The sequence below is a fragment of the Thunnus maccoyii genome, chromosome 13 (assembly GCF_910596095.1).
Source record: "Thunnus maccoyii chromosome 13, fThuMac1.1, whole genome shotgun sequence".
NCBI lineage: Eukaryota > Metazoa > Chordata > Actinopteri > Scombriformes > Scombridae > Thunnus > Thunnus maccoyii.
The window spans coordinates 9898992-9921000 of record NC_056545.1 but is presented as its reverse complement, the minus strand read 5'-3'; the positions used below and the strand labels follow the sequence as shown (position 1 = coordinate 9921000).

The 22009-nt window shown below is 36.4% G+C and overlaps 1 protein-coding gene and 1 long non-coding RNA gene across 4 annotated transcripts in view; one reads left to right on the top strand and one right to left on the bottom strand.

Annotated features, from left to right (window-relative positions):
• Positions 1-39: 39 nt before the first annotated feature.
• On the bottom strand, positions 40-2596 carry LOC121910141. The gene is made up of 2 exons (XR_006099598.1): positions 2212-2596; positions 40-934 (listed from the first exon to the last, which is right to left on the bottom strand). It is a non-coding gene; the product is annotated as an uncharacterized LOC121910141 (long non-coding RNA).
• ttc3 (tetratricopeptide repeat domain 3) overlaps positions 1921-22009 on the top strand; it is a 33061-nt gene continuing 12972 nt past the window's right edge. Inside the window, exons 1-27 of one of the 3 annotated variants that reach the window (XM_042431185.1) lie at positions 1921-2051; positions 3823-3887; positions 3986-4034; positions 4889-5048; positions 5157-5238; positions 5462-5515; positions 6249-6381; positions 6723-6808; positions 7520-7614; positions 7979-8041; positions 8857-8911; positions 9775-9937; positions 10817-10853; positions 10948-11047; positions 12256-12292; positions 13110-13194; positions 13481-13568; positions 13984-14130; positions 14568-14648; positions 15200-15309; positions 15405-15531; positions 17520-17642; positions 17729-17830; positions 18201-18293; positions 18388-18452; positions 19587-19723; positions 19908-20237. In XM_042431185.1, the coding sequence (XP_042287119.1) occupies positions 3834-3887; positions 3986-4034; positions 4889-5048; positions 5157-5238; positions 5462-5515; positions 6249-6381; positions 6723-6808; positions 7520-7614; positions 7979-8041; positions 8857-8911; positions 9775-9937; positions 10817-10853; positions 10948-11047; positions 12256-12292; positions 13110-13194; positions 13481-13568; positions 13984-14130; positions 14568-14648; positions 15200-15309; positions 15405-15531; positions 17520-17642; positions 17729-17830; positions 18201-18293; positions 18388-18452; positions 19587-19723; positions 19908-20237 (2656 nt within the window). In that variant the 5' untranslated portion in view covers positions 1921-2051; positions 3823-3833. Of the gene's footprint in view, positions 2052-3822; positions 3897-3985; positions 4035-4888; positions 5049-5156; positions 5239-5461; positions 5516-6248; positions 6382-6722; positions 6809-7519; positions 7615-7978; positions 8042-8856; positions 8912-9774; positions 9938-10816; positions 10854-10947; positions 11048-12255; positions 12293-13109; positions 13195-13480; positions 13569-13983; positions 14131-14567; positions 14649-15199; positions 15310-15404; positions 15532-17519; positions 17643-17728; positions 17831-18200; positions 18294-18387; positions 18453-19586; positions 19724-19907; positions 20238-22009 lie in introns of all 3 variants that reach the window. The other 2 variants (XM_042431184.1, XM_042431186.1) reach the window with 2 other exon arrangements.

Here is a 22009-nt window from a genome sequence, read left to right as displayed (position 1 = left end):
CGAAGCTTTAGAGAGGCTGATAAGTAAAAAAAAAAAATATTTTTCAGACAGAGCCAGGCTAGCTGTTCCCCTTGTTTTACTCTTATGCTATGCTACACATCTCCTGGCTGTAGCTTCATATTTAACAGATAAATGGAGTGATATAGATCTTCTCATCAAACTCTTGGCAAGAAAACATTTCCTCAAATGTTTAATTATTCCTTTAATTTTGAAAATGTCATTCCTAGTTATTCAACAATACAATCCTAACTCAAGGTCCACTTACAAACTTTTTCCTGGCACTTTCAACCATATCATACATTCATCAGCTGATTGAGTTTACACAGTTGTCAGTAGTTGTTAGGATGAATCTCCATAACGACTGAACTGAGCAAACTCCATCTGCTGATAGACTGTGCAATGATGGAAAAAGCCAGTACAATAAGTGAACCTTGATCCGTCTTCATACTTTGAATAATAACATTCAGTGACACAGTTTATGGTTCTTGGTTCACTGATTGACAGACAACCTGAAACTCCTGGTACATTGTGAACTCTTTAATAATTGTTATTGTATAACTTCACAGGTAAAATGCCAAAATGTCCATTAAAATATGATGTTTATGACAATAAAACAAAATAATAAACTATATCAAACAGTTTAGGTCATATTCATTATATCCATCTATTTATGAGGGAAAACCCTGCAGGGCTTTTTTAATTCACATAATCCATTTCCTATCAGAGACACTGTAGATTAGCATTATTCTTCTGGTTTCACAGGTAAACAGCACAGAGGTGTTTGTGGTTTGTAAATGTTCAGTCCTGTGTGTTGCAGAGAAGGTGAAAGCTAACAGGTCCCCAGTGAACTTATCTCAGTGCTGAAACCTCCGGGTTCAGTTCTCTGTGATCAGATGATCATCATGAAGCACGATGACGAAGTTGACTTTAAACTCTAAAAGGACAGAAACAACAGTGGTTTCAGCTGGACAAATAAATGATCTCATACCAACAGCATCTTTGGCATTTCTGTTCCTTGTTACTTAATGGTTAAATCTGGTGGCTTGTTTTACTAGAAAATACATATGTGTACAGAATGGAACAAGGAAGACAAATTACAGAAATACAACAGGAAACAGGATGGCAAAATTAGAATGGGTTTATGACGTGTGAAGAAAAAGTTAGAGGTATAACAATAACAATAATAATGAATTTGTACTGCACTTTTGAATTGCAGTGAAACTCAAAGTGTTAGTTGTATTTAAATATCTTTTTATAATGTCTTTATTTCACATTTTGTCTTGATACCTTTTATGTTATATATAAAGCACTTTGAATTGCCTTGCTGTTGAAATGTACTATACAAATACACGTACCTTGCCTTACAATGTTAAAAAAACAAACACAAAGAAAATAACAAGAGTTATGATGAAAAAGCCTTCCTTAATAAAAAAGGAAGCAGTGGTGCGACTTAAATTCATCAACATTAAATGCATGAGAGTGTACAGGTATTAATAACTGGGTGACACTTAAAAATCTACTATCTACACAGATGTCAAAGATTTGTTTTAGTTCTTGAAACAGGTTTATTTCTGTTGATTATTTTCTCGATTAATCAATTAGTTTTTTGGTCTATAAAATGTCAGAATATGATTCAAAATGTTTATCACTGCTTTCCAAAGCCCATGATGAAACCTAAAATGTCGTATTTTGTCCCGACCAACAGTCCACAACCCAAAGACATTCAGTTTACTGTCATAGAGGACTAAAGAAACCAGAAATTATTCACATGTGAGAAATTGGAACCAGAATTTTGGGTATTTTTTCTTTTTAAAAATGACTCAAATGATTAATAGATTATCAAAATAGTTGGCGATTCATTTTCTGTCATTCGAAACTGAAGAAAAGGATTTTCAGAATAAAACTTGAATGGACCCGCCCCCTTCGCGCGCGTCTTGACATGCACCGGTGCGTGCGTGGTACGTGCACGGTGCTTCGGTTTCAACTTCCGCACATTAATATGAACAAGACAAGAAAGCACGGATAAGCGTTCACATCGTTGGAATAAAGAGGTGAGTGTTTTCTGGATATAACGTAATTAAATAGTTTGTTTTTAACACAGTAACACCGTCTAACTGGCTAAGTTGTATTCGTGAGGTCGTTTTCCCCCTCGCGTTAAACAAAGTAGGATAAAAGTGTCGCGTCGATAAACAGCTATTAGCTAAAGCTCACCACGTTGTGAGAAAATACAGCATAAATCACACAACAGCTTCATGTAGTCCAGAGGTGGACTGCTAACTAACTACAAGCTGTTTACAACATCAAAACAATACTGCGAAGGTTAGCTAACAGGCTAACATGCTAACATCGTGCCGACCAATCAAGGAGCGACAGCGTCAGCAACGTCACGTTATTGCATTGAGAGAGTTTGTTTTGAGAAACTACTCATAAATACTCAGATTTTGGTGGTGTTTTTATTTGAAGTTTATAAATCGTATTTTATCCCCCCACAGTAATTTAATATTAACACAGTTTGTTGTTTAGGTGTTTTACAATCAACACGGCACTGGATGAAAATGCAGTAAAACAACAACAGGAGGACATAGAGAAAAGGTTCAGGGAGTGATCGTTAGCTGTACCTTTGGTCCTGTTTCCTTAGAACAAAGCATGAGTAAGCGCTCTGTAATGAAGTCAAACTAGTCCAATATATTTCTTAAAGACCACACCCACGTGTAACTACCCAGATTGGCCACATATGTAATGACAAATACACGAAACCTGACAGGTATCAGGGATATAACAGTTTCGCAACCTAAAACATTTTAGGTTGCATCATGCAATTATAACGGGCACTTTTCACCATTTTAACCAAAACCAAAAGGAAACGATGAGGCGAAATCTTACATTCACAGTAAAATTGAATCTAAAAGAACAATGTTACATATAAAAATTATATTTTCACATTATTTACCTGTTTTCCCTTTACCATACCACACTGTTAAGGCTGCACCTAATGATTGTTTTCCCAGTTAGTTGATTCATCATTTTTCCTAGTGAAAAATGGCCATAATAATTTCCCACAGTCCAAGATGTCATTCTCAAATATCTTGTTTTATCCGACCAACAGTCCAAAATCAAAAGTTATTAAGTTTATAGCAATAAAAACAGAAAATGCAAAAAAAAATCCTGGCATTTTAGAAGCTGGAAACAGAATATTTGGCATTTTTGCTTAAAAAAATGACTCAAACGAGTAATCTACTATCAAAATAGTTGCCGATAAAATTTCTGTCGATCATTAGTCGACTAATTGTTGCAGCTCTACGATCAGCTGCTCTAAAAAAACATATATGAGAGAGAGCTACTGGAATTCGTGTGTGTAACTCACTGAGTCAGTTTTTAAAAAACAGGCAAAAAAGGGCAAAATAAATAATAGATACACCCTATATAAACAGAAGTGAAGGCCAAGCTGTACCATAATGTAGCACCTCACCGCAATTCTCCTCTGCTGTGACAAATTGTGTAACTGTGCATTTCTTCTGACTGTATGTTTGACGGATTTTTGAATGTGTTTTTTCAAGCTTTCAGGCAGTTCGCTGGTTTCATTTTATTTCCAAGCAGAATGTAAATCATCTTGCAGAGACTAGAAACCAGATTGTTTGGTAATCCATCATAGTGAGTATCATGTTTGCTGAGAAATCGTACGTGTTTCAAGTTCCTGCTAGTTGATTTTCATACAGTGAAATGAATGCAAATCACAGCTGCCTCCAAGGTAGAAAAAACAGTCAAATGTTGTTCACTACAGCATGTTTTGGAATGGAGTGATTTACGCAAATGTTCTTACAGACTCGGACAAAATGTCAGATTCAGACTCTGATTCTGACTACAGTTACAGTGAAGAAATGAAACATGTGGGTCTTGTGAGTTATTAACCAGTCTTCAAAATAAGAGCATTTAGCCAACTTATTGTCTCTCTTTATGTCGCTAATAAACTGTTTCTTCTCCTCAGATTCTTAAGGGTGCTCACAAGGACACAGTGATCACTATAAAACCATCAGGTACAGGACATTATACACACTATAATAGTTATTATGGTATCTGCTAAAGTATGTGTATGCAAGGGTGAAGAACAAATATTTTGACTGATTAACCAACATTTCATCTTTTGAAGCGAAACTCTCGATGTGAAAAGGGGTGAATAGTAATCAGTAGACACAAACTAGAGTTTTTGCATTCACCCGTGGAGATTTTTGTGGAGATATGCCGTCAAATATTTTCATGAACCATGAGAAAACAGGTTCTGTTCTGTATGCAGTGTGCAGACAGTAATCCCTTTGCTTCAAGTTTTGACATTAACTTGAATGGGGTAAAATGATTCAATCATTGTAACTTTTATTGTAACTACATTGTCTGATGTCAGAATGTTTTTCTGTTCTGTCGTAATGTGTCCTTACACGTCCACAACTGACAACTGTCTTATACAGTGGGGTCCAAAGGGAAAGTGGTCTCAGACTTTTGGACCCTACTGTATGTTCTAATGTCTTTAGTTGTGTTATGTTATATTGCAGCAGTAAAAAAAATAAAAATAAATTATAAATGAAAAGAAAAGGCCATTTAAAAAGCAACTCTGAAACTACAGAATATTTTTGCTGTATATAATACATTTAAAGTCCTTGCTTCGTCCAGATTTTGTATGATTGCTCTGTTTTCTTGTATTTTAATGCTCCAAGAATAAATATTGTTAAAAATAAAATAAAATAAAAATAAAAAATAAAGCTAATGTGCTATGGAGCATCTCTTGCTGCCTTTTTCTCAACATCTGAAATCATTTTCAAAACTGAGATTGTAAATCCTCTGTTCTGCTTTCAGTTGGGTGAAACTACATGCATTTTCTGTATATTTTGTATTTTAGGGGAAGATTATGATCGATGGACCAGTATCCCTGTTGATGTGAAAAACGAAGGTGCACAGCTGTTGAAACTTTGTGCTTTCTGGCTTCCCATTCTGCTGCGGCACAATGACATCAGCACTACAACTTGCTGGGCTGCAGAAATAGGTCTAATTGACTTAAAGTAAGTACAAATATAATTGCGATCCAGATATTTTGAAACCACCAATTAATAACATTTTGATTCTTCAAAATTTAGACTTTTAACAAGTTTGTAATTGTCTCCTTCTAGAAACAGGGAAAATCTAACTATGAAGCACATACACAGGATAGAAACATTGGAAGCGATCCTCAGAGCTTTGGAGAAAGGAAGTGTAAGTTGACTCTGTTGTGGTTTAGTCCAAAGGCCTTTTTAAGCACAACCTAGAAGACGGCAGCATGAATGACTAATGCTTCCCCCCTAATGGCTGCAATCTGTAGTCAAGCCTGACGGATACATCAGCTTTTATGTTTATTTGTTACACAGGCTGTAATGGCTCTACAGTGCATCAGCTTTGATCTAATAGTTCTTGTTTTGTGATTTGTTCTCTGTTCCAGTTGAGAAAGGATCAAACTAAGCATTTTATCTTGATAAGCAACAAGTTGAACTTGGTAAGTCTGAAAAAAGAGATCTTGTGCATTGAATATGTAGATGTTATCAATTAATAAGAGTGACGGTTCTCCAATCAATGACAGAGACATGGCCGCCTTTTTCTAGTTTTTGGTTTAATCCGGAGAACAACAGCTAACAGAACACAACGACCAAGAAATAGAAACCTCAAACAATCAAATATTAAAAGTTCTGCAGTACTAACACCTCCAATAGGAGGTGTTCATTCCGCTCTTTGGTATTTTTGAGGCAGTTGTGCTGCTCTTGTGCTGATTGCTTGATATTGAAATAAATTTCATAAAAATGGTGCTTGCTAAAATAAAAGAAGTCCTTTTACATATATTACAGTCCAAAGCAAGAAAAAAAGCCTGAAAAGAAGCATAAATTTGATTGAATACCTCTTTGACGCACACAAAACACAGAAAAGTAATATTAATAAGCTTCGTGGTTGTTGTGTTTATTGAAGGGTTATTACATTGGATTGCTTTAGATTGCGTTTTTCTTTTAAATAAAGTGTATACTATTCATATGCACAGTGTGATGTCAAGTGTGTCTTAGCTGGCTTTTTTGTGAATATTGGTAGATAAACCATAAATGCTATTGCCGACAAAAAAAAAAAAAAAATTGAGAAAGGGCTTACAAAGTCGACATCATTGCCTGTGTAATGATCGGTTGAGATAGTTGGTTGGTTTCCCTCTTTGACAACTTAATCTGATTGTGACTTTGTATCATTAGCATTCCAAAGAGGCTCTGAACGATGCTTTATGTTGGTTGGAGCGAACAGGAGACATTTCTATCCGCAGCCGCATCGGGGAGCTCGGCCATCAAAACACCTGCTTCACAGCCCTACGCCTCATCTTCACAGAGTGTAAGATACAGTCACACTGCTACTCAGTAATGCATCTCAGGCCTCTCTGACATTTACAAAAGCTATTTTATAGTCACAAAACATATCTAGTAATTCAAGTGAAGGGACGATAACTTAAAAGGCTTGAGCAGTTAGAGGATTCAGTGTCAATGTTTATAAATTCTGTTTACTTCATTTCAACTACATTTCATCTATTTTAAAGCAGAGAAATGTGCATTGTGTCATGAATTGTGCAAACACGCCTGTAGAACTTGTATGTAGATTGTAGGAATATGCTTTCATTCAATTAGTGTTTATTTTCAATGTGAATTAACACAAACTCCTCTTTTACTTTCAACCAGTTGCTCATTATATTCAGGAAATGGGTAGAGATATGATGAGGACCATGATGACACTGGGAGCTCAAACAAATGACGGTTACATAGCGGTAAGACTCACTGGCATGCTTTATGGAACAGCTGGGCAACTAGAGACGGACATCACTACAAATTTGCTTAAACTTTTCCGTAACTTAGGCTTTTTTTGATTTTACTTCTTTGCTTCACTGAGTTGAATTATTGACAGAGATCTGAGCTTAATGAGACAGTAATCATGTGGTTTGAAAATGAAGACTGTAGTTATAGTTACATGATATTTTGTTCACTATAGATCTTCATTTGTTATTCTAACAACAGAAGCTACTCTTAATTTTTAATAATTCTCTGGTAAAACATCTAATATTTATAATCTCAATAACAATACTAACATCAAAACATTGAAATAAAAAGACTGCCAGTACAAAAAAGAAGCTCATCATATTTGTATCACAGATTTATAATATAGTAAATCTATAATATAGTAAAGTAGTAGTGTCACCTTTATCCATGATTTTTCCTTCAACAGTGTCAAATCCAAAATGCTCCCTCATGTTACTACTTATATGGTTTTGGGTCATGATTATCTCTTCAGGCTCATTAGTTGCAGCCTGTGACACTTGTAAATGTTGAATTCAAACAGATCAATAAATATTAAATATTTAATTTATCCCGTGTCCAAATGTTAGCTCAAATTTGAACAAAAGTGTCCGCCTTTATTCTGAAATGTTTGTCTTGTTCCTGTGGATAAAAACAAACTTTGGTTTGTCTTCTACCTCATCTAGAAAAGTGAAGACATGAAGATGAGAGGAAATGAGAGCTTTCAGAAAAGTCAGTATGAAGAAGCTGTGAAGTTTTATTCCAAAGCCATCGAACATTAGTAAGTTGTATTTTGTCAGGCCTGAAACTTGAATCTGTATTGGAGTTTAAAATGTTATATGGAGTTGTTTTACAAGTTTGAGTCATCAGATTATAAGGTACACCTGTACATGAACATTAATCTTTTGTGAAGTTTATATATTTTAGTTTTTGTTGACAGTTGTTTATTTAATTTAGAAACACCTCTCGTTATAATACAAATCCACCACTGACTACAGCAGTAAAAGTGACTGAAGCAACTGAACTGGCTAAATTAACACCTCGTCGACACAGTGGGGTTCTTGCAGGGTTGTTGTTTCCTACTGGTTTATCTAATAATTAATTGTTAAATGTGTACTAACTGAATGTATTTCTTCTCCATCCAGCCCTGACAACCACAAATTGTATGGAAACAGAGCCCTATGCTATATCAGAAGTAAGAAATATCTGTAAGTACAACGTCAGACTTCTCATTCTCTTTATTTGTAAATAATTGAAACAGCCAGTATAAGTACAAAGCTTTTTTGAGCTATTCAGAGCAAAAGGTCTCAGTTTTTTATATTTTGAAACCATAATTCAAAGTGATAGATAGATAGAAGAGTGTTAATAAAGAGATAAATAAACCTACATTATTACACCTTTTTGAAGCCCATATTTATCAAGCATCTCAGAGTAGGAAATCCGTCACTTGCCAAAAATTTTCAGTGATACTTTGTTTTGGTCCTAATTTTAGGACAAAGAATGAAAGCTTTTTATCAGCGTCCTTTAGTTTGGAAATGACAATTCCAGTATTTAGAGGCGACACGAGAATAACAAACGAAATAGACATGGCTGTGTACAACACTAGAAGGCCTATATATACATATATACATATATACATATACATATACATATACAGATGGATAGATAGATAGACAGACAGTCTACAACACCACAGGCAGTGACACAGACAGGTGCTGAGATGTGATAAGAGTTAAACAACAGATTAATCTAACATTCTGACTGATTTCTTCACAACCAAAATTTAAGTAAATAAAGACCAACTTAATTATGGATGTTTCACTCAGAAATCGTTGTCCCTGCTCAGTCTGCTGTAGTTTAGTGTTAGTGATAAATAGGAGCCCAGTGTCAGTATGAGTCACACAGTAGAGCAAGAGTGAACTTTTACTTATTGCAGGAAATGTTTTTTTTTTGTTTTTTTTTTAATTTTAATGGTTCATCTTAAGAAATGTTTTAATCCAAACATGAATTTTTGATTTTACAGGAAAGCGGTTGGTGATGGAAAACGTGCTACTCTGATAAAGCCAGCCTGGGCAAAGGTACTCATCTCTTTTATGATCCCAACACAGTAATCTAGGAACAAAGAAAGTGAAATGTACTGAAAAAGTGAACCTGATCCAACATTTGTTACACAGAAATTAAGGATGTCATGAGCTGATCAGCAACGTCAGTATTGACGCTGATCGAGGCATTTTTGTGGCCCCATAGAGGCATAGAGTTACAGTCCATGACACTGTTGAGATGTGTATTTGTAAATTATTTAATTTACAATATTTTTTAAATCTTTATCAAAAGCACACTTTTTTTTCCCTGGCCAACAGACAACGTGTTCAATGTGACGTAATTCATGTCATATTTAAATAAGATCACACTGATCTCATGTGGATGTTGATGCCCTCAATTTAAAGCTGAAAACTCCCTAAAATATCAGTTTTATTACAGTAGAAAACAATAGTGAAGTGCACAAGTCAAACATACTCAGATGTGTGTCATTTTAATTTAATGACCCAATTTATTTTTTAATACTGTTTTAATATTTTTATGATTTCATATTAATTCTAATATGAGCTAGAATTGATTTAAATGATACTATTATGTTAATGACTAATCCTTTGATCCCAGTTAATTTGTATACATCTTTTTATTTTTGTACTTAATTCTGTGATATATTTTCTCAAAACATTGTACTACTACACAGATACAAGTGAAATCATTCATGGTCCATAGATGAAGAATCATAATGACTTTGGTGATCCCTGAACTTTTCCTCTAGCGCCATTATTGGGTCAGAGTTGGAACTTTTCCAAAACGTTGACTCAAAAATGTACTTCCTGCCAGTAACTGATGAGACAAACAATAGTTATGGTTAGGAAGTGAAGGCATGTGCATGTTTTGTTTGCAGGGTCACTACCGATACTGTGAGGCTTTGTTCTCCTTGGGACATTACAAAATGGCGATCGAAGCCAACAGTTCAGCCCTGGATCTGTGTAAAGATGATCAAGAGGGAATCAAAGACCTGGAACAGCAACACCAGAAATTTATCACTGAAATGCCAGAGTCCTACGGTACAGTCACTGCACTCACGTCCTGTTCACAGCACCACCTTAATTCATATTTATGTTTTTTTTTAATACATCTGAAACGGCAAAAGTGCCAGAAAGTCAGGATTTTCCAGCAAAATTTAAAAAATACAACTGTTAGTGCTTAACATTGACTTGTATATAAATATGGACGTCATGTCAGCTCCCTAACAGTGAAGCCAAAACATCTCGATCGCCCCCTGGTGGCTGGCTGCAATATAGGTCATAAATTCCTCTTCCTCCATGTTAGTGGATGGGACATGAGCCAAACTAAAAAAATCAAATAACACATCAAATAAATTTTTCCCAAAAATAGTTTCCAGCATTTCAGGTAGTTCTTATCATGCTGATGTTTGTCCAAGTGCTCATTTTTCTTGTAAGTTTGTTTTTAATGAGTTATTAGACGATATAGAAAGGGGGTGTGACATCATGATTGACAGCTGTAACAGCAGCTCTCAAACCTCCGTCAGGCGGCAGGACAGCTGAGCGGGCGTGTCCCGCAGGCCGTTATCCCGCCGCCTGACTCTACTGCACAGACTCTGGCTCCAAATGACGTCACACAAGCAGCTCCCAAAAATTAGATATTATGGCTTCACTTTTGCATATCGGCAGGAAGTGGAGATGCGTCGTCCATATTTATTTACAGTCAGTGGTGCTTACCCAACGCTACATTACACTCTGGATTTTACTATGACAGACTTCCACCAGTGTCAGTAAGGAGCTGCTACACCTTCTCATTTACATACAAAAATCAAACGTCAAGATGGCAAGAGGGGAAAAAAGTGAAACGAGAGGTTATAGATTATTGCTTGTAATGCAAGAAAAAAAATTCTAATCTGGTTGGTTTCTGTGTTTTCCTTTCAGCTGAACAGATAAAGACAGATAAAGAAAAGACTAAAAGGTATGTGCTACCACACACTTTGTACTAACATGATTGATAAATATGCTGATAAACTTAATAACGATCCTTTTTGTATTTTTGTGGTTTTCTGTAGGCCAGTGAGCACTAACAGAGCAGATGCAACAGAGTTACGACTACAGCCTGGAAAAACTGTTAAGATTAATTCAGTGGGAGGAGGAGCACCACAGAGAATCGTTAGTAACTCTCAGGGTCATTTTACATTTCCCCAACAATAATTTAATAGATATCAATGTTAATCGATGTTGTCAATGTTTGACAGAAAATAGCCAGGGCCCCATTTAGACAGTAGGTCACTTAATGATTGCATGATTAGTCCAATACAAAAGAACTGAAATATTTGGGTCTAGAGCCGCAATGATTAATCGATTAGTTGATTTAAAGGAAACTAATTGGTAACTATTTTGATAATCAATTAAAATAGTTGCTGATAAGTTACCATTTAAAATACTGTTCAAGCAAAAATGCCAGACATTTGCTGATCGCAGGTTTTCAAATGTAAGATTTTGCTGCTTTTTTTTGGTCTTACATTATTGTAAATTTAATATTTGGGGGATTTTGGACGGTTGAGCGGACAACACAAGACATTTGAAAACGTCACCCTCTGCTCCAGGATATCGTGATCAGGATTTTTCATTATGTTTTTGACCTAACAGTTAATTGAGAATATAATAGATAATGAAATGAATCAATTAGTTGTTGCAGCCCTCATTGGGACAAACATGGTACAATCTCTGAATTGAAGAGTTTTAGGTCTGTTAACATGGAGGATAAATATCAGTCTCCAGAATGGATCAGTCTGAAAAAGCTCTTTGTAACTAAAATAGGTGAAAGAAGAGATTTAAGCCTTTGTTTTGTTAGCTGTCGATGGCAGTGTCGGTTGGTCTGCCCACCACAGACGAATTCAGAATAATCCTACTGAACTTGGTGATCTCTTGACTTTTTCTGTAGCTCCACCCAGTATCCTACTGGTTAAGACACATGCCATACAACCGCAACATCTGCGTTTCGAAATGACTTTGGTGATCACCTCACTTTTCCTATAATGCCAGTTTCATACACACATTCCCGCCCCCCTCAGGATGAATTGTAATTACTTTGTTGATCCCCTAACTTTTCATCAGGACAAAATTTCATTTTGTACAACAATTTGGTTGAAGACCAAATGCCTGCAAAGCTAGTGACATCAGCACGTTAGCATGTTGATATTAGCATTGAGTTCAAAGCACAACACCACAGAGCTGCTAGCATGGCTGTAGACTAAAAAATTGTTTTGTCAGAGTGAAGAGACAACTTTTACTATTTAATCGGCACATTTGTCAGTTTGTGTGGACATTAGCCGAAGTTTGATGAAGTTGATAATGAACTTTTTGTGTGTTGACAGCGCTGCGGGCTTGTAACGAACATGCCGACCCAACAAGGTGAGTTTGTTTTAACAGCCTTTCTGATGCAGTGTTTTTTTTATTTTATTTTTTTAAAGATTCTGGCAGCAGTAAACAAACAAACACAATTTTGTGCCTTTTGAGGCTTAAGCTCACTGTATCAAAAGAAGCTGCTGGCTGCCGTGTCCCCATAACTGTCATGTTTGTACGAAGAGGTGTTACGTTATGTTGTTCACATATATTGATTTAATGCACATCTTGAGCCATTTTTCACCATTTTGTCAAAAGTATTGACATTTTATCTCCTGTTTTTTTTCACCACATCTGTTTAACGTAGTTAATCATCAGTTTTTATATAGTAAACCACACATTGTTCAGGTAAAATGATTAAATCTCAAATATTATGCTTATAAAGTTGAAATAATAAGTCACATGAAAAGCTTAGAGCAACCACTGAGTTTTTGCACAATTTGTGTTACACTTTTACACTGTTTTTTAAATTACATTAATTATTTATTTTGATCAGTTTAAATGTTTGACAACTGAATTATTTTTTAGACAATATTAAGACAATAAAACCTGCTTCGTCGAATTCCTTTTTATTATTATGTATAGTGTCTTTAGGTGGGTTTTTTATTATTTTATATCCGTTTAGAGATAAAATGCAGGTTCGGGTGTCCATCCCGGTGTTTTGAATCAACTTGGAACATCCTTAACTCTGAGTATTAAGAAATACTCTATATAGAATTGTAGTAATTGATTTAGCCAACACAAGCTGATAGCAGATCTCAGTGGATTTTATTCTCATGACATTATTATCATCATAAAAACTTAATAGCAAATATTCTCTCTGCAGTGAAAAAAGAAAGGACCCCACAGGCAGTGGGCAGCGCTAAAGGCAGCACTTTAGGCAGCATTAAAGACTTTAAACCATCAAAGAGGTCAGTGGAAGTTCTGTTTCCAGTATCAGTGTTCATGAATCATGTCACACGTTTTTAAATTATTTAAGTTGATTCCACTAGGACTGCAATTTTCTTCCCCAACTTACTGTTATTGATTTAAAAAATGCATGAAACCTGCGCAGATGTTGATAAAAGGAACGTTGGAGCTATTGACTAACTATTTATTAACTATAACTCAAATAAATTTATAAACAGATGCAAACATCAACAACAGATGTAGATACAACTGGGATTATATAGCTGATTAAAAGTTCTGTACTTCCAGTGAGTCTTTTTCAAAGAATGGAAAAGGAGACTCAAACCCTGCAACAAAGAAGAAATCAAAGAGCAGAAATGGTCCGTCTGAAGATGAGGTAAGGCTGCATTTTACATATGTAGTCAAGAATATATTTAAATTATTTTTGTGGGGAGCTCTGCTTCTCTCATTTGATGAACATGATTCATCTAGAGCTGAATTATTTTTTTTTAAGGAAACCAAAGATTTGCTGGTTACAGCCTCTCTAGTGTGAATATTTAATGCTGGTCTTTGTCAAACCTGATAACAGACTGAGTTTTGGACTGTTGGTTGGACAAAATAAGATGTTTAACAAAATAGCTTATGACTTAATTGACCTTTTTAAAGCTTTTCCAGTAAGATGGATTAACGTAGCCACAACTTGGCAATATATTTATTATGTTATTAGAATATTTTGTAGCTTTTAAGTCATAACAGTATCACTGAATGAAATGGCTGATGTGCTGTGATGTGTGTTCTCCTTTAAAAATCAGAAAGTGGCTGATACTAAATCAGATGTGTGTAGAGAGTTGAGATCTACGGTGCATGACGCCCATACCGCCCTGACCGACCTCCGCAGCCGGAACGCCGAGCAGGCCTTCAGCCGGGCACTGGCCTTAGTGGATACCAGTACACCCAAGGTAATCATACCAGTGCCAAAACTTCAGTACTTTCTACTGTTCCACAACTGTGAGCAGAGTGAGGGAATTATCTAATGTGTGTAGAGTTTTTGTTTTATGTATTGGATTGTTGTAGACATTATGTAGATGTGTGTTCCAATGATAAAACCAGGCAACTTAATGCACAAAATACATGACAGGACTTTTAAAAATTTAAATTCAGCTGCACAAATTCCCTTTGGCTGCAGATTGTGGTGCTGTTTGTTTGACTGTTGTCCACGAGGCACCGCCCGGACAACATTGTCACTTTTGTAATTTATTTCCTGCTGGAGACGTTTTCCCTCTCTTTCTCTACTGATGTTTCCTGTCAGTCACCACTATCAACTATCAAATGAGGGCAAAAAATGCCTTCATTTGATAGTCACGAGAATAATAAATTTCCCTTTTGCTTTTCTCAGGAACTTGGACTTTCCCCATTGGATGTGCCATTGTTGCTGTTTGGCCGTGCATCCGCCTTGACGGAAATCGGCCAGTCTGAGGTAACTCACAGATAGTTTTGTGTCTGTGGAGTAAATAATGTGGATAGATTGTTGAGAACTTTGTTGCAAAAATTTAATAATGAAAAGCTCAATCATTAGTTGTAGCCCTGGTAACATTTGTGTTAAATATTGTACGTTGTCGTTTACCCAAACAAATCACCTGTTGCGTTGATTCAGATTCTGATACCTCTCTTTTTACTAGACGACTTTTATCACCTCACTCGATTAAATACGTGAGCTTTACTGTGTGATGAAGCGCCACAGCTCGTTTTCCCTGAAGATTATTAAGCCTAATATTTCATTAAAATGTCATTATTTCCCCTGACATTAGTGGAGGTGCACTTTATTCCAGGTGTATTCATCTCCCCTCCAGCGTTACTCTGTATTCCTGATAGAGTTAGTTCATTGCTTCAGCAGGGTGAATGCTTACCACAACCATTTACAAGTCATGGTGGTGTTATATGGGCTATAGGATTATACAATGAGAATGAAGAATTGTAAATGAAATGAACTGTCTCAGTCTTTACATGTGTGGTTGCTTTGTGAAACAGGAACTTGCAGAAGCTCAAAAACTTCTGGAGAAGATCAAATCATTTGAAGAGAGGAAGTTTCAGTGTCTGGTTTACTATGCTGTTGGGAAGGTGTATGTCAAAGAGAACAGGTACTGTAGCTTCCAGTCTTGTGGTGTTTTGTCTCGTCCATTTAGATTTTGTGCTGTTTCAAACTCTACAACCAACGTGTCTCTTCTTTGAACAGGTTTGCAGTTGCTCTGGAACAGTTTTCAGATTCCCTGCAGATGGTCAAGAATCAAATAACGCCGGGTAAACTCACCTGGCCTTTAACAAAAGACATTGTTAAAGAAACGCAGCAAGACTATTTCAAGGTATGTTGTCATTAACCAGATGTTTTATATCTGACAAACCATTTTAAGTACATTTTTAAAGATTATTCAGGTAGCATGTAAGTTTTTGTACGTAGGACAACATCCAGTGTCTTTAGTATGTAAATAAGTATTTACATCCCCTTCTGAATTACAGTGAATGTAATTAGATTTTTTGACACTGATCAACAGAACAGACTTAAATGCATAGTTCTTAGAGTGTATCTTTATTACAAATATAGTATTCACCCCATTTGCTATGACACTGAAATCATCATATGTCATAATATGAATGGAGATCACCTGTGTTTAATCAATGGACGGTTGGATGATATAATAATAATAATAATCATAATAATTATTATGATTATTATTACTTTATTAGTATAGCACCTTTCATACAAAAAATGCAGCTCAAAGTACTTTACAACAAAATAAATTACATGCACCAAGTTCTTCACATCAAAAAAACAAAAAAAAGAAATAAAATGAACGAGATAAAATGTACATAAAATGGAAAATAAAATCCTACTTCAGTAGTGGTAATTTGAGACTTACTAAGCCAGAACTCAGAAGGTATTTTGCCACGTGTACACAATCTCTAAATTGGCGCTTAGGTCTCTGAAGCCATAAGCATAACAGAACCTCCTTTTTCCCAACGGACACAGACTCACCACTGGTCTTGATTAACCTCTTTCAGCTTACCAGAAAGAGGTCAGCAGAACGGCTTCCCACGGGTTTAACCTCATTGTGGGTCATGTCTGTGTTGGGCGCAACCTGAAACTGCCGGAGGGGGGGTGAAAATCACACACCACCGTCTTTTTTTCTCAAACCTACCAACAACTGGCCTCAGCACCCATGTAACATAAGATGGAAAATAAATTCACTTGATATAAAAATAAGATAAGATAAAGTGAAAATAGAATGCGTACTTCAGTAGTTGTAATTTGAGACTTAATGAGCAAAACTTAAAGTATTACGCCATGTGTAGACAATCTCTAAAATGGCACCTAGGTCTCTGAAGCCATAAGCATAACAGCACCTCCTTTTTCCCTACAGACACAGACTAACCACCGGTCTTGATTAACCTAAATAAAGCCTCTTTCAGCTCACCCTAGAACATCTTCCCACAGGTTTAACCTCACTGTGGGTATTTATTTGTGTCGGGCGCAACCTGAAGCTGCCCTGGAAAAAAAAACGTTAGTGGCAATTTGGGGGTTAAAAAACACACACCACAGTCTTTTTTTTTTCTTCTCAGACCTACCAACCACTGACCGCAGCAACATAACATAAAATGGAAAATAAAACCCACTGACCCACCGACACATAAAATAGAATACATACTGAATAATAAAAATAAAATAATAAATAAAATGCAACATTTTAAAAGAAGTTAAGTCATGCCTAAGTGTGAAGCAGACTGAGAGAAAAGCTGGTTAAAGGCTAAAGTGAAGAGATACGTTTTTGGCTTTCTTTTAAAAATATTTAGTGAGCTGGTTTCTCTGATATCTATCGGTCGTGTGTTCCATAGTTTTGGGGTGTAATTGACAAAGGCTGCATCTCTGATTTTCTTTGGGCTGTTGCTGGGAATCTCCAATAAACCAGCAGTAGTTGATCGCAGTGTTCTTGAAGGCAAATAGTTAACAAGGGAGTTAGCAGTGTAGCTTGGTCCTAGCCCATTAAGGGCTTGTATGTAAGGAGGAGGACCTTAAAGTTAATTGTAAATGTTACAGGAAGCCAGTGCAGAGCAGCTAAGACTGGACTAATGTGTTCTTTTTCATTTCATTTTCATTTATAAATGGTTGTACTTTCATCACTGTGTTAATGTGTGACCTAATTTGATATATTAAATTAATTTGATGAATTACAATTTTTGTTGTTGTTTGTCTTTGTAATAACTCAATTTTCACATTGCAGACATTTAACAAAGTTCACAAACAGTTCTAGTAATCTCATTTATCCTAAGTTTGACTCGTGTTTTCTGTTTTTAGGAAATTCTGGAGAGTGTTATAGAGTTGTGCAAATTTCCGCCTATTCCTGATGCCATTTGTCGACATGAGAAATGCCATGGTCATTTGAAAACGGAAATCTATTTCACTGACCCAGATTTTAAGGTAAATGGCGGCAGTTAAACAAAGATCACAAATTTTAAAGATTAAAAGAACTCAAATAATTCAGACTAATGTGCTTCTTTGTGCAGGGCTTCATTCAAATACGCTGCTGTCAGAGTTGCGTCATTGAATACCACATCACCTGTTGGAAAATGCTCAAGACATCATCCTTCTTTGAAAAGAATGAAAAGGTAAATTAACATTTTGTCCTTTGGCAGACACTTATCCAAAGTGACTTACAAACAAGGCAAGACAATCAAGGGTTAGAGGACAGTGACTCTGAAGGACCACAAACTCACAAGTAGCTGACCTGGTACAAGTGCAGTGAGAGTTTTTTGTTGTTGTTGCTGTTTTTTAAATATATAAAGTAAGAAACAACAGGAAGTGCATAAGAAATAACATAAGCATAAACGAAATTTAGATTTCATAAGTGCATTTCTTTTTGCTCAACCTTTGGTAAAGCTAAAATTTAGCTGTATTTCAAATAGCTGCATTTTTTCATTTTGGACAGAGAGGGTAGCTGTTGAAATTGTTTATTTACGTGTTATATTTGTGTTGCAGGAGTTCCTGCAAGAAGCGTGTTTGACTCCAGACTGTGTCGGTCAAATCTGTAGTATCAGAATCTTTTGTCCAACAGGCCTGGTGAAATGTAAGGTAAGGATGTTCAGTGGAGGTGAATTTGGCTCTTAGACTTCCTATGCTGGTTTATCACATGAACAATGTTGACCTGAGTCGTTTCTCTTTTCAGTTTGAAGTTGCCATCACTAAACCTCAGACTCCAAAGAAGCCAAGAGTGAATCAGAAATGTACAAGGTGAGGCTGCAGTCAAATAACAGTTGATGCTGAGTCATTATGACGATATGAAAATATGAAGCAGCTGCCAGAAGAGAGGGTAGTTTTCTCTGTCAGTGCAGCTTCTTACACTCTTTAGAGTGTTTTGATTTCAGCCTTTTTTGGCTAATTATATAAAAAAAAACCCCGATAGAATCAATAGCAATTCTTGAACTACACATGTGCACAAGTTGGATATGAGTTGATTCGGCTTCTTTTGCCTTCATTCACATTGTTAATACAATGGAGCCTGGACTGTGCCATCAGAATGATTATAGACTGTGTGCAGTGTTTTTAATTATGATGAAATTGTTTTTAATTTAATTAATTAAATTTGCATTTGAACTAGAACATGAGTAAACAATAATAAAACAATTGTTAAATTTGCCAAATAATTCTGTTTTTGTAATTACAATTTGTGTATCAATTGGGATTTGAAAGCCAAAGTTGATTTTGCAGTTTAATCATTAAATCATTTATGTGAAGACAGATTAAGAACGAGTTAGACTAATAACCCATTCAAACATACTGACATATTGACACAGATCAAAGTAGAAATGGCTCCAGTCTTTCCAAACAGATAAAAATGGCTAAATGTCTGTATGATCTAAGGCTGGTGACCTTTGTTGCATGACATCCTCTTTCTCTCTTCATATCTACGTTTAATTGTTGAATACAGACAAAAATGAAATGTCTTTAAAAAAAAAAGCACACATACTTACAAATGTTGCCTTCAGCTGTTATGTGCTTAAAGCAAAAAGCATCATGAGGAGCACGGAGTACTGTGGGGTGTTTTCGTGCCCTGGCTTTTGCCTCGCAGGACAAATACAGGTTTTCCTACCATTTCATGGGTGGAACTTAAAAAACTCTTCAGACACTGTTCATGATGGAAGAAATACCCCAACGTGTTGTTTACATGATTTTGTTTTTTAAAAATGAAATTCATATTTTGATTTACAGATGACCAGTTGTAATTATAATATACTTCTGAAAAGATGCTGGAATTCAGTCTAAAAAGAAAACATACATCTGATTTACTTTAAATGATTGTATACTAACTGACAAGTACTTGGTTTCTAAATAACCACCTTTCTATATTTTCCTTTAAATTTTCAGTGTGAAGAAGTTAAAATCAAAGGAAGAGCGCAGACTCAAGAGGAAACAGTATAAGAAGTCATTTCAAGATAACCTGACTAGCAATGATGAGATTCTGATGCAGAAAGACGATTCAGCAACCCAGAGTCAACAGAAAGGTACTGCTCCTATCTTTATCACAATTGCTGGTGGTGCCTGGGTTGCATCCAGCTGCAGACCTTTCCGCTCATTTCCTGTCATCTCTCCACTGTTGGCTATCTAATAAAGGCATAAAACATATGATGATAATAGTAATTTTTCATTTAAAAACAGTTGTGTAATATGCCTGAAATGTTTCCACAGTGTCGTCAGCCTGGTCGCTGTACAGGGATCGAGTTCTTCTGCAGATCAGCCAGAACATGGAGCTGCTGAGAGAGGAAAAGGGCCTCCACATGTCCACCCTGACCAGCAGTCTGAAGCCCTGGCTGGAGCTGGACTTGTCGAGGGGCAACGAGATAGCTGGGAGGATACTGAACTGGCAGCAGGAGAACCTAGAGACTCTTGGTCAGGCTGTTGAACTGCTACTAGAGAGGAAGAACCGGGTTTGGGCTCGTGTCCTCATCCACCTACTGTCTGGCTGTCTGGATACAAATCCCAAACTCAACAACTGGGCCTGCCGGCTCAACGATGCAGGTCAGAATTTATCATGTTACAGTTAAATATGTGTGCGATTATCTGAACAGCTTTAGCATACTACAGTTAAAATGGTTATTTGTACAATAACCAGAAAGATGTGACATAAAACTCAGCAGTGAGGTGTAAAGTTTAGTACAGTTAAGTCAGAATATATCAGAATTTTACAAAATGGGTGAGCTTGAAGTTCATTTTTGTGATGTTGTTGTATTGTATTTATTGGGACCATGTACTATGTTAAACATAAATGTTTACATTTGATGTACTGCACCAGATTTAGCTTAAAGCTAATTTTCATCTGCAGTCTCTTACAATAATAAGAGACTGAGACAATAATAATGATGTAAGCTTGTCAAATTAAAAGTAAGATTATTTGCATTCATGAGAAGACCATGAGATGAAATTTAGAGTCGGTGGTAACAGAGCTGAGTAATTTTTAGCAGATTTTTTACTTTGGTTTTGAACGTACTGATGGAACTGCAGCTCTTCATATCGTCAGGTAGGGCATCCCACTGAGTTGTGGCTTTCACAGAGAAAGCTGACTGCCCAAATGCAGTGCGATGAAATGGTATGGTGCAGTCTTGTATAGAGGATATTCAGGAGGGTCTAATAGAACTTACTGAGTCAGTGTACACAAAGTCACATAGTGGAGGAGGGGCCAAACCATTAAAATTTTATAAACTAGACACAAATTTGAGAATAATCTAAAATTCTCAAAACTTACTAAATTGTATGTCTCCAGTACCCTACAGTGATGGAAATGCGTCTTGTCAAGAGTTAGGACTCAAGAGGCAGGCAGATGGCTACCCACCTAGAGCCGGGTTCTGTTTGAGGTTTCTTCCCATTAAAGGGGAGTTTTTCCTTACCGCTGTCGCCAAGTGCTTGCTCACGGGGGGATTGTTGGGTCTCTGTAAATTAAAGATTACAGTCTAGACCTGCTCTATGTGAAAAGTGCCCTGAGATGACTTTTGGTGTGATTTGGCGCTATATAAATAAAATTGAATTGAATTGAATGGCTGTTTCTCCAGCCTGCCCCCAACATGTGATGCAATAAGACATGGGAAAGAACCATAGCATGCGTAAATATCTTGGCTGTGTCCAAAGAGAGACCGTTTCTAATATGTCTAAAATTTGCTAAGTTTTACTTTATGGTTTCAACCATTTTTTTTAACATGTTACTTAAAGTTCAAATTTGGATACATTGTCACACCAAGACATTTAAAATCAGTGACTATGTCAGTCCTTTCACATTTGATGAGAATATCAGCGTTAGGAGGTTGTACCATTCAGAGAAAAATATACCCTTTGTCTTGTTTACATTTAAACTCAGACATGATCAAGCCAATGTGTGATCCTTTCCGATGCAATTGTTAGCTTAGCAGCAGCTAACTCAGCTGTTTTTGCATGTGTGTACACAACAGTGTCATCTGCATACATTTGCAGTTCTACATCATGACACTGTTGAGGGAGATCATTACTATATAAGCTAAATAATAGAGGACCTAACACTGACCCTTGTGGAACACCCATTGTGCACTTAATGTTACTGGATTGGATTCAGGCTCGAACATGTACAGATGTATTTGAGGAGTTTATATTTCGAGTAAAGAATGACAAAAAGAAGTGAAGTCCTACTACTGTTTGTTTACGTAGCCTCCGGAGCTGGCAGAAGTTTGCAGAGGGGCAGCTGGCCAATCAGAACAGAATGGGCTCATCGGGAGGGGGGCCTTAAAAGAGACAGGAGCTAAAATGGCCTGTTTCAGACGAAGGCT